Source organism: Tinamus guttatus, unplaced genomic scaffold (assembly GCF_059628265.1).
Source record: "Tinamus guttatus ecotype Peru unplaced genomic scaffold, ASM5962826v1 Tinamus_guttatus_pri_ptg000083l, whole genome shotgun sequence".
In the NCBI taxonomy this organism is placed as follows: domain Eukaryota; kingdom Metazoa; phylum Chordata; class Aves; order Tinamiformes; family Tinamidae; genus Tinamus; species Tinamus guttatus.
The window spans coordinates 3808078-3820986 of NW_028288617.1; the positions used below are offsets into that span (position 1 = coordinate 3808078).

The 12909-nt window shown below is 41.9% G+C and overlaps 1 protein-coding gene across 1 annotated transcript in view; it reads left to right on the plus strand.

Moving 5' to 3' along the window:
• The first annotated feature begins 2533 nt into the window (after window positions 1-2533).
• The window catches only part of ANOS1 (anosmin 1), a 119797-nt gene continuing 109421 nt past the window's right edge, over window positions 2534-12909 (plus strand). The window contains exon 1 of the mRNA XM_088520249.1: window positions 2534-2725. Coding sequence (XP_088376375.1) covers window positions 2534-2725 — 192 coding nt within the window. The remainder of the gene's footprint in view (window positions 2726-12909) is intronic.

Here is a 12909-nt window from a genome sequence, read left to right on the forward strand (position 1 = left end):
AGTTATCTTTAAAGATTTTTTAGTTATCTTTAAAGATTTGTAGGTTTCTCATTTGTTTCCAAAATCTCAACCTCCTTAACACACTTCTTTATTATAAGAATATTTAAAAACCTTTATATCTCACCATTCAGTTATTTAGCCTGCTAGCTTATTAGTTATTTAGTGGTTTTTGATTGCCTGCAGAATTCTTGAGCAACTGAGCCTCCTTCTTAATCTCCATGTAAGGGCACAGCTCCTCTGTGAATTCACTTTTACTAGAATTGAACAGCCAGTCTTTTGTGCACTAACCAACTCAGCCTTCACTTAAAAGGAGCTCACAGACTGTGCTGATGATCTCTGTAACCATGACCTTTCAAACACAAGCAACTGAGTAAACTGTGTATTCATGAACTTTTTAATTATTAAAGGCTCGGTGCCCTTTGCTACTAGACTTTATAAAAAAAAATCATACCCTGTCAGTTAAAACTTAGGTTTCTAACATGTAACATAAATTGTGTTTGCACTAACACTGGGGATATATCTATAGGACCATCTGCCCTCTCTGGATTTGTAGCTTGATTTATAGATAGTTACATATTTTCCCAGGTATTTCTTATTTTCTTCTAAAATAAGGCAGTTGAAAACACTTGGTGTACCTCTAAACACTATGAATCAGTTAAGCAATTTTCTTTTCCTGACTAAGGGAAAGAGGCTGCCAAATTTTAGTCAATGTTCAATAAAGTCTCCCTGAAAGTTAGTCAGATGGCAAGTGGGAAGTCCTGAACTTAATATTTAGGTCTGAATGGGCTCACCGCTATTCGTCATAATATTGCTAGGGTCACAGTTTTACTTTTATGCTGCTCTATGAAGTGGACATATTTTGTTTTTTAAATACAATGGTGCTGGATTAGAATAAATACATTAGCTGCTGTCAGCAGAACCCTATCTGGTTCACCAGTATCAGAATTGGGAACTGGTTTTGAGATACTTATGACCCCTCCTCATTAGTGGTACGTAGTCACTGAAGCTCCAAGGATGAGCAAGATTTCTGGAGGTAGAGTTGAGACAGTCTTCCTCGCCTAACCTGAGCATTTCCAAAATAGCTTGTGGAAAATGCTTACGGAGTGCAAGCATTGGGGCAATCTCTATGCAAGCAGCAGCTGACCTCGTCCTCTCCTTCTCCCTCAAGCATCCAAGGACACAAATTGTCATTTCAATTTGTTAACACTTGCAGGAGTGAATCTGGCCTACTGACTTCTTTCAAATGAAGATTTCTAGTCAACTGACAGGAGAACTGGGCTTAGCCAACATTTTACGAATATTTGTCTCACTTGCTTTTATACGTTGCAAACACTTGCGACAAGAAGTCTCTTCTTATTTTACTCTGTGCCTACTGTACACTACGCCTAACACTGTGGTGTTAGTAGAATTATGGCTAGAATCATACCATTTAAATACCAATTCCTTAGTTTGGATTTAACAAACAAGCCTCTACATGCTCCAATTTTCTGTTAAATCTATCTGTAGGTGTATGGAAAGTACATGCACATAATGTTGATAGAAAGAGGACCTTGGGGAATAGGTTTTATTTTGTGCTTGTATACCTCAGAACATGCATAAAGAGAAGGATTATACTGAGGTGTAAAATTAGTATAAGCCAGACCTTGCTGAATTTTGATATTTTTAGCAGATTTTCTGAATGTGCACTTAAGTTATGCAAAAGCCTGTTTCAAAAAGAAGATTCCTACAGTCTGTTTAATATAGTGCTCTATAACATTAAACTCCTATTTATAGCTTCTGAAGTGGCCTAAAGACTACTCATTCCAGCTGCTACGACCTTGCCATTTCCTAGTTCAGGAGGATCACTCTGCAGGCGGGAGAGATTCACTCCCTCTTTCTAGTGGCACGCAATTGCAGCGGGAGCGGTTCATATATTACACTTCACAGGAGGAATGCAGCGTGTAACCTCTGTGCTATATACTGTGGCACACACTTCTAACGTAGGAATTAAGAAAGCAGAGAAAAAGCGCACTTGCTGTGTGCTTTAGGGTGGCCATTTTAAAGCTCAAGATGTGGTTATCGTTTTGCAGCTACTACCCAAAGGTGACTAACGACTTGGAGATGCTCATTCCTCAGTAAGTCATTGGGGAGGTTTCACGGGCTTCACCTGGGCACGAGGGCTCACCACGGCACTCAGAGAGCCGAGTCTTAAAAATCTCACCACGCACCAATTTTAAGTAAATAAAATATTTACTAGGAGGACCCGTGACACAGATCAGACCCGTGACGTGCCGCACCGGCGCCCGCCACCAACGGCCGGTGCCGCGGGGCCGCCCGTCCCCGCGCCCAGGTGGGCGCCCGCCCGGCCCGGCCCGGCTCGGCCCGGCCCGTCACTCAGGCGCGGCGCAGCCAATGGCGCGGGCGCCTGTGAGGCGCGGCCCGCCCCGCGCCGCGGGCGGGAGCGGGGGCGGGCGCGGAGTTGGGCATTGAACTTTCCCGGCGAGTTTGCAGCCCGGTGAGCAGTAGCCTCCCGTCCGCCGCCTCCTGCAGCGCCATGGTGCGCGCGGCGCCCGCCGCCTCGCTCGCTCTGCTCCTCCTCTGCGTAGCGGCCGCCGGCAGCAGCCCCGCCGGGTCGGCGTCCCCCGCCGCCCGCCGGCAGGACGAGGCGTTCTCGGCGGCCAGATGCGCCTCCAGGTGCCTCAGCCTGCAGATCACGCGCATCTCCGCCTTCTTCAAGCACTTCCAGGTAGGGGCACGGCGCCCGGTGGCCTCGCGGCGCTGCCCACAGGTGCTCGGCGCTCCCCTCGTCCCGTCGCGCCTGCGGGATCTGCTCGGAAAGTTTGAGCTTTGTCCGTTTATCTGTTTATTTCGGCGAGCGGTGCTCAGGGACGGGCACCGCTCGGCTGCCGTCTTCTGCGAAGGTGAGGGCGGCTGCGCCCGCCCTGGCCCCGGGGGCGGAGGGACGCGCTCGAGCCTGGCGGCGAGGGGACAGGGGGACGGCAATAAGATAAGAGGGGCCGCGGGGGAGCCCTGGAAGCTGCCGAAAGGGCGGCGCGGCCGCCGCTCGCGGCTCAGCTGTGGGCAGGCAGCGCTGCTGCCCACCTGCGCCGCCGCCGTCCGGGCGGGCCGGGAAGCGCCGCGGAGCCTCCCGCGCTGCGTGCGCCGTGAGCGGGGAGCGGCAGCGCGGGGCGGCGGGGCCCGTGGGCGCTGGGGAGCCGCGCCGCGCGCGCCCTTGTTCGCGCGGAGGGGCCCTGTGCGGGTTGCAGGGGAGGTGTGTAAGGATAACCCGAGGAAAAAAAGGCCATGGGAAGGAGAAGGAGCGTGCGCGGCTGCAGCCGCTGGGTCGGCGCCCGTTCCGCAGGGAGCCGCGCACGTCGGGGCGGGCGGCGGAGGTTCCGCGCGGAGCCTCCCCTTCTCGGGCTGCCCCGAAGCGGGGGCTCCTCGAAGCGGCTCGTTATCTCGCAGAGGGATTAGCGTTTGTTTTTTTTTTTGCTACCTTGCCAGGCGATTGTAACTGACTCGTTTTACGGTTTTTGTGGCTAAAGAGGCAGTTTAGATCAAACCAATTTCCAGTGAAAGGCCTTTTTTTTGTGTGTGTGTATGTGTCGTCTTGGCATGGTTTCTTTTCCAACGCAAAACTGCTGACAGAAAGCGCTGGCAAACAATAGTGATTACATTTTAATTAGCCGGAGTGAAATAAGCTGCAAATTACTCAGGAGTTAAGTGTTTTTATTTTTTTTCCCCTCCTGTAATCACTTGCAAATCTTGGGAGTTTTCACCCCAACCTGCTAAAGCACAAGGTAATTTATCTAAATTACCAGGGATTAAAGTCCCGGTAGACATGAAACGAGTGCAATGTTTGGAAGATAAAGTAGTCTGGTTTATAAAAGTTAAGCTTTCCATTGTCTCTTAATGAGGGCAGGGAGGAGCTGCTGGAGCGCCGTGAGCAGTGGATGCTCTGGGAGGCTGCTGATGCACAGTGTGCTGTAGTGTTCCTGATGGCAAAGGATGCTCCCTGCCTCCCCTCTTCTTCTTCCTCCTCTTATTCTCTCCCGCCCCGTTTTGGTCTCAACTGGTAACAATTAGAGTTTCTGGAGTTCTCTTCACGGCAGAGATGTCCGATTATCCTGTAATCTGATTCTGCCTTTTAAGTGAGGCAAACACTAGCGCGTCCCAACAGGAGCTGGAGGGGACTCCAGTGTCTCCCGGGTAGAAGAGAGATGGAGAGAAGAGTGACCCACTCCTTTCTCAAACTCTGCTTAGCACTGAGGGTGAGAGCATTAGCAGCTGGAGGTTGTGTGGTAGGCAGACTCTGCAGCGTGTCAGCGAGATGTCAGTATCCAAAAGACGTACTTTACAGGGAGGGGGATATCAAGTATAATCAATGGAAACTCGGGTCTAGTTCCATTACTACTGGCTCTCTGATTTGAATGCCAGCTTCCCCCTGCCGCCCCTGGCACATTCCCCCAATGCATACAAGAGATTTTCTTTCTTTTTCTTACAAAAATAATTTCCACCCATTTTTTGTTAACTATCTGGATTTCTGGCAGGGCCAAGAGGTGTTTTTTTCTTTATTTTTATATTGCTTCGTGGAAGTAGTTCTAAACCTAGTTTTCAAGGAACGTTCTTGCTCTGAAGTAATTTAACCAATGCACAAAACAGATTTTACTCTATTATTATTATTGCTGTTGTTGTTTTTAATACTGTAGGGTACTGAAGAGGGCTAGAAGAAGAATTAGTCACCTAAATCAAAAGCCTGTGGTCTTCAGAATACCTTCTGAGCACACATAGATACCTGTTATTTGCCATGCAGTTCCCATGACCAGGAGTTTTTCAGTTTTAAGATTGGGCAATTCTAGGTAGAGGTCACGGCAAAGGACATTTGGGATCCATGTGAGAAATATCGCACCTTGTGGTCCTTACAGGCTTAAATATGTATTTTTATTGGGCTATAAGTGTAATGGGTCATAGTTGTTTCTTCTTTTGTATGAGAGCTTGTTAATTGTAGTACTCATCCACACTAGAGAAAGATGTTTCGTCTCTGAATGAAGGGACTCCAACATCTCTTGCACTGCATTGGGCTTTAGGTTATTTTTGACTTCCTGAGAATGAGAACACTTTTATCCCATCTGTGGAGTTTGGGCAGACAGCAGACAATGGACAATTCATTGCCCTGCGAGGAGAAAGAGTAGGAAAAATGTTAATATCTAGGGTGCTCTCTTTTTTTTTTGAAGTGTTCTTGGATCAGCTAAGAGCATGGCAGTCAGGTGGCATGTTTGTGATGGAAGAGAGACAGATTTGAGCCTGACTGTCCTGTATTGTAAGTATTCCACTCCTTGGGCTGTTGCGTAAAAGAACATGCCTGCCTGTTAGTGAGGAAGCCTAAACCTGTGCTCCTAAGGAGGGGAGATTCTGCCTGTATCTCTAGAAAAAGGGAAGGGATAAGGTGCCTGACCCCATGAGAAGCCTCAAGGGTATGGATCTGGTGTGGAAGAAGTCATGCTGTTTTAGGAGCTGAGGTGGTAAAGGATGGTGAAATCACTGAATGCATCCATTCCTTAAGTTTCTCCAAGACAGTAATTGAGGCAATTCCCTTCTCACCTTTCTGGCTGATATACAAGAAGAAGTTCGGGTCTGAATTCTGCTTTGATGTATCCAAAGTTTCTGTGTGAATCTAGTTTTATAGTAATTAACACTATGAGTTTTTTTTAACCTGAAGATTAATATCATAATATCACTGGCACTGCACATGTGTATACTTATAGACTTTTCATGTATGCAAAACCAATAAACCTATAATAGCTTTTGGGGTGACTGGAGAGGAGGCACAGATTAGTTTAAGATGTCTGTTTTAGTGGGGTGAGACTAAAATCCTTGCATTATTGTCTGGGAAGATGGAGGTTTGACTCTTTGTACTCTAATGACGTTTCCCGACAGTGAAATGAGCTGTGGATGAGCTCATCCCACCTGGGGGAGGAGGCATGGGAGAGCAGTCTTTAGTGTTCTTCTTTCAAGCTGAATGGAAGCATAGTTTGGATTTTAGCCTTTCTGTTAGCCACTTGAGCCATCTTCAGAACAGTGTGTGATTAAAGATTGGTAAGAGTTTGGGGCAAGTTTCAGTATAAGCATATAGGTTAAAACAACAGTACAAAAAGCACATAGTGCCTGTGTGGACTTGTGGACTCCGAGATCTTCCATGCTGCATGTTCCATGTGTTTGCATGTGGATGACCTCTTAGTCATCCTGCTTCATGTATGAATCTCCACAAATACTGCTCCACTACCTGCACCAGCACTTTGCCTACTGGGTCACCAGATAGGAGGGTGGTGGAGCCTGGAGAATGGCAGCAGCAAGAGGTTGTGCTACCAGTTAACAAACTGACCATCTGGCTGCATTTGCTCTTTGGAGGCACAGAACCTTTTTCTTGCCTCTTTTATTTGTTTATTTTTATTTTCCTCCTCCAACCTCTGCCATGCTGTGCGTAAGGTACTACTAACTCTGTTTCCATCTCACCAGTGGAGAGATGGAGAAAGTGCAGTTTAACTGTTATGTTACTTCTGCTAAACAAACAAAAACCCAACCAAACAACAACAACAAAAAACCTAAAAGGAATAGGCAGATTGAACTTGCAGGTTTTATCACAAAGAAATATGTTGTTGTCATAACAACATAGTCATAATACATTTATCATTCAAGGAGAAAAGGAAGGATTATGTTACAGAGGTACCATCAGTGCTAAACATCAGTACTTTATCTTAAATTTGGCCTTGATATTATAAGTTGCTTAAACTACTTCATATATTTGTCTGCTACACCATTCTTGGTTGATGGAATCATAGAATCATTATGGTTGGAAGAGACCTTTGAGATCGAGTCCAACTGTAAGCACCTCAATGCCATGCCTGTTAAACTATGTCACTAAGCAGCTCATCTGCATGTTTCTCAAACGCTGTCAGGGATGGTGACTCCTCAGTGCATTAAAAACAATGTTAATGCTAAATCCAATTATGTATTTGTTGTTTTCTTATTTTCAGACCTTTGTGTATATCTTTTTTATGTTTATATAGTCTTAATGGTAAATTGAATCTTAGCAAGCTGTTTCTTCATTATTAAGTGTGAAATCTATGTTTGTTGGTATGTAAACATGATGTAGTGTGATTACTGTTTGAATAGGCTCCTGAGTTCTTGCTTTGAACTCATTAGCACTGGTACTGATTAAAAATATACCAGCAATAGTGTGGATGAGCTTGGTCTTACAGAGGTTCAGTATTCCTATGCAAGCTAAATTATTTGAATGTTGGATGGGTTCCAGTTGAACCTTTTGATACAGTGTAGACTTCCCTGAAATGCTAAACCAATAGTGTGATATAGGAAGGTAAATGTAGAGGCTTGTGGAAGTTTCCCCTTATAACTGTGATTTAATATAAATCTAATAGTAATGTGTCTTACAGACAATGGGTCAACTGATGCTAACTCAAGAATGTTTTTGTAAGGATGCAAAAGATGTTCTTTTAATCTAATAGTTCTATATCTCACTTAGTGTTTAGTAACTATAAGAAGGAACCACAAGGCCTTAAATATTTCTGTTCAATAAGCAGTAACTGTATGGCAGTAGGAGATGGTTCTATTTTCCTTCAAAAACTAAAACTGCACGGACAGACTACAGTCCTTTTAAGGTAGTAGAAACAATCTTTTAAATAATAAAACATTCTCAAATTTTATGTCTTCAAATAGATAGTGTGCAAGTGATTACCTCTGGATACCCAATACCAGACTTTACCTACCTAGTCAGTTGTCTAAATGCCAGCACATCTGCCTTCAAATTGCTTGCAACTCCAAAGTGACTACACCTGCAGAAATCTGGAATAGATCCCAGATGGGGAAGCTCTAGGCCAGGCTCAGAGTCTAGGGTGTGTGTGATTCTCTGTGCTCAGCTGTGGAGAAAAGGGAGTTCCTGAAGAAACCATTCCTTTTTGGCTCCCTTAAGTAATTCCCGAACCATACATTACTTCTCATTAAATCTTTTGAAAAAATATCACTTTTGTAGTACTTTTTATAATAAATATGTAGTGTTTTATATCTGGAATATTTCAGGTTTTGATTGATATGCTGCCCAGGCACCTAGTTTGCTTAGATCTTTCAGGACATGTTAATGATCTTTTCTACACGTTACTGTTTAGGAAACGTGTACCATCTACTTGTTTTGCCATTTTAGTACTCCAGTCCTTTTTGGAAATAGTTCTTGTGTTTAAAAAAATTTTGACTTTCATACACTTCCTTGCAAGCACACTGTCATTAAATTATTTTTCAAAATTAATTTGATCATTTGTATTTACTTACAATTTTCTGTCTTTAAATCCAAATAACTCTTCTTGTCCATATGATTTATGATCTGCATAATTGTTTTGACATTTAATGTGCTGTTTCAGATCCACCATTACGAATACAACAAATGCATAGATTTTAATGTGAACTTTTATAACATCTTTGCAGTATAAAAGTTATTTTTGGATGATGATGATGATTACCTTATGAAAGCACCTGCATTATTTAAAATGCTGGAAAAATACATTGTGCCTGATCCCAAGTGAAATAAAGCCAACAAGAGTGTTACCACTGCTGTTGGTATGCTTTGAAACAGATATTCTATGTATTATAACCATGCTTTACCAATATTTTATAGATCACAGGTGTGCATGTTTGGGGGGCATTGTTTTTTAAAAAGCATTAGAAAACTTCAGAAATAGGAATGCTGAAGTACTAAATTCCCTTTCCATTCCAATATGTATCCACTTATTACTGAGTATAAGGAAAGGTTATAAGCTAGATAATGCTCATGTTAAAATTATTGTTCAAACATTATTCATTGTCTGCATATGGATTGCCTCTGTGATTAACTAGTGCTTGGAACTGTGTTTCAATGTATTTGGTTTAGTAAGTGTGTTATAAGGGCAAAACCAATCTGTATCTAAGAGAACTTGAAAACAAACTGGTATCCCAGATGCTGAGCGTTTCTCACTTTGCAAAGACAAATTTCTTAGGAGCAAGTGCTTAATTTATGTGTGGCTTCAAAGGGAGGTTATCACTTACAAGCTGGTCTACTTCTCTGGATAGCCTATGTGATTTTTTTTTTCTATCTGGAGTTGAGTACATGTCCAATTTCTATAAACAGAAAAAGAAAGTAATGTTATTTAGTATTCGTATTTTTAAAAGTTTTAATGATTAAGTATCAGGAATATGACTTAATGGAAGAAAGCAGCATTCAGAGTGATGTTAAGTAGACAGTGCCTCTCATATGTAAACCTTGCACCAAAAGAGTGCTTGCCTAGGAGTTTACTCCAAGAATCTTCATTCTTTGACCTTTCCCACAGCCGAGCTTTATAAGGCCTTATATTTCAAAAACCTTTGAAGTCCGTGAAAAGCCTTCTGTTAATTTCGGCTAGATCAGATCCCTGTATGAACACTGGGGCTGTGCAACCTTCATCAACAAAGAGCGCTGTGAATTTGCTGGCCCAACTCTAGTAGTATCTTTCTAAGTATCCAAGAGATCACAGGACAGGAATAGGGGGAACTGAGGGTGTTGAAAGGTAAGTGCACCCTTTAAGCCTTGAAAGTGGAGAACTGCTCTTTTCATCTCCAGTTAAAAGAACTGCACATTCGTTTTCACCCATCAAAACAGTCAAGAGATTCCCTGATGCAGCAAGCAATCATAGCCCAAAGACAATACAAAATTTCCACTTACTACTTTGAACTCCCTTTTTACCTGTATTTCTCTAGATGCTCAAACAGGTATGATATCGAAGTTCCATAAACGTGTTTACCTATGGAGAAAGCCCATATTGTGATTTATCACACTTTTACTGGCACCAAGTTTTTCTTTTCTCAAGCAGGCACGTAGTGAAGAGTGCTGGGAAGAGAAATCTCCTGGGACTAGGAAAAGCCTTGCACAGGCACAGTGAGCATGAGAAGAGGCATCTTTAAAAGGCTACTAATTCTACTCTGTCTTCAGCAGTTGCTTTGAGTTTCTTTATCCATGTAAAAAATATTTTGAAAAGCCTTCCCTCTTTCTTGCAGAGTCTGGTTACAGGGAAGCCTCCAAACAAATTGACAGAAAGATATAGCTAGTTTGTGATCCCTTCCTGTATGCCAATGCAGGCAAATGTAAATTTGTTCTATAGCAGAAGTCTTTCAGCCTACCACTAGCCCAGGTAGCTGCCGCTCTTCACATGGCTTCCGTTCATTTTTTTCCTAGAAGTAAGTTGGGAGTGTGGGATTAGGCTGTGGGCTTTGTGTGCCCTAGTGGTGACAAATTGCTTCACATTTCTGTCTTTCTGAGGACCTCAAGTTCTCCTCTTTATCAGCGTCATGGATGAATGGGGCACGTGAAAGAAAAGGGACAGGGATTAGGCTGGTTTGGCATCATGAAGAATTTCTGCTCTCCAGACATTACTAAATTGCTCTCCTAGGAGTGTTCAACCGGAAATACATTCTGGCAATGGCAGCCTGCTCTCTTCAGGCTATACTGCAATTTACTTGTGTGCATTCAAAATTAAATAGTAATCCTTATTCTTCAGTAAGGATTTTGCATTTTATGTATTTCTTCTTCCATGAGGAATTGGTGGATTACTGCATGCGCATGTACACACACACATACAGGTAATGACTTTGGTCATGTAATGAGAACTGCAGTCATAATGCTGGACACCAGTCTATCACAAAGATCTTCTCTTTCAAGGCATGAGTCTGACAAACTATTGCCATTTTAATTTCAGATGTGGCCACATCTCAGATTAAGTAGCAAAGACTTCAGGTTTTTGCTGCTAGCATGGATTGCAATCTGGATGTAATCCAGCTGCCATGGATCCTATAATATTTAAAGGAATATTTGTGAGGAAGACAGTAAGGTTCTTTCAGAATAAATATCTTATGTCAAGAGAATTGAATCTTGAAGTTGATGATTGAATGAAATTAACATGTTTATCTTGGTTTCAACATTGATTCCTGTTCTTGGAATTCGTAATAGTTCTGTCTTTCTTGTTTCTAGGTTACCCTTTGGGTTTCTAGGTTTCTCTTTGCAGGGAGGGTTTCTCTTTGTTCATAATAACGTATATTTTAAAAAAGAACGTAAGCACTCGACTGACATGAGTATGATTTCTCATCTCCTATTGTGATTTAGCTCTTAAATACAGGGCTATATGTTATTTGTAGTTAACTGATATTATTTTGTTGGTACTGCTGGAACTTTGCAATCAGGCCTCTCGTTCTTTTTGTTAACCCTGCTTTTTCTGAGACTTTGGATTTCATTGGATTTTTGCAGGTGTATGAACAAATATGTGAGGCAGGAAATAGGATATACTATTATCTCCTCCTCAGCTTTCTACTAACAGACAATTATTCATGTTTGTGTGTTTTTTTTGTTTTTTCTTTCAGAATTATATTTCCATGTAGTAGCTAATTCAACTTTTTTTTTAGGTTAGCTGATAGTTATAGCTCCTTTGAAAACAATGAGATCCCATTGTTTAGCTCTGTCTGCATAGTAATGAATCACACCATTATCTGCCTCCATTTTTCTTTGTCACAGAATATGTAATGTGTGGATGTTTGATTCATATGTAGCAGTTTTGGAAAGGGAGCTAGAAGTGCCTGTCCTTTCCCCCTGCCACCGCCTCCTCCCTCAGCTACTGACTCAGATCATAAATTCACCAAGTTTTGGTCAGTCTAGATATGTAGTAGTATGAACATTTGAACCTAGACAAGTTCACAGGAAGAAGCAAAAATCATCCAATTCATGAGGTATATGTCTTTCTCTTCATACAGTGCTTATGTGCAGCTGTGAGATGTTTGTCAGACTAAATAAGGAAAGGGGTGTAGATTTTTCAGGTATCTGATTCAGCTGTATTTTTTTTTCCTTCAGCTAGCTTAAGCTGTTTTTTTTTTTTTGACTTAAACTGACCAAACAATGTGAAAGAAGTAGGCTTTCAATAATTTTGATGCTTTTTTCTTTATTCAGTGTATCCTTATTGATCAAGTGGAGTAGGAGTTCATTAGATGTTGCACATGGAGCGCGTTAGCTGATCTTGTGAAAGGTTGTGTTTAATCAGACACACATACGAGTTCTCACTGGAGAGCACAGAAACTGTAAATTTAATGGTGATTAGAGGCTTAACAGCAAATAATAACTATTTCAAGCTTCCTTCCAATGTTCAGAATCTTATTTTCCCCAAATAGGAAGAAAAAGAAGAGGAATGTGGTCTAGTCTTGAAAGTTAAAGCAAACTTCAGCCATTTGGTAAATTGCAGAAAGGGATGAACATGTGGAGTTTTCTGAAGGATGCTGTCTGCTTTTGTCTGGGGTAGGAGGCATGTTTTACAGGTAGTTTTAAAAACTAAAAATGTTTACTCATTAATGTAGTATAAGTTTATTTTCTTTAGCTGGTAGTCTCTCAGCCTGCTGAATGATGCTTCTCATTTTTTCTAATTATACAATGAATAGTTTAATATAGATTTTTTTCTGGAGTTTTCAGTGTCGGCCTGACTCTGATGTCACTAGAGCTGATGGTAATGTCTCCAGTGCTTTCAGTGGAAATGTATTTGACACTGACAAAACCTTATTAGAAATGTTAATTCAGAATTTAAAGACTAAAACTGCAAAAATCTCAGTATGCTGTTCAAGGAAAGCTAACCTGAATTTAAGTGCCATCTTATTACATCTTAACATCATCCTTTGCAAATCAGAATGGTAATAACTTACATCATGCCTTTAGGATAAGACAGGCTGAATTGACTAGTTATTTGCCAGATGCAAAGTACCTTAACTTTGTATTGATATATTCATATGAAGGAATATCCTCCTAGGAGAGATTCCTTTAGATGATAAGCAAAAAACAGAATCAATTTTTACCATTAAAGACAGTAATTTTAATTATTTTAT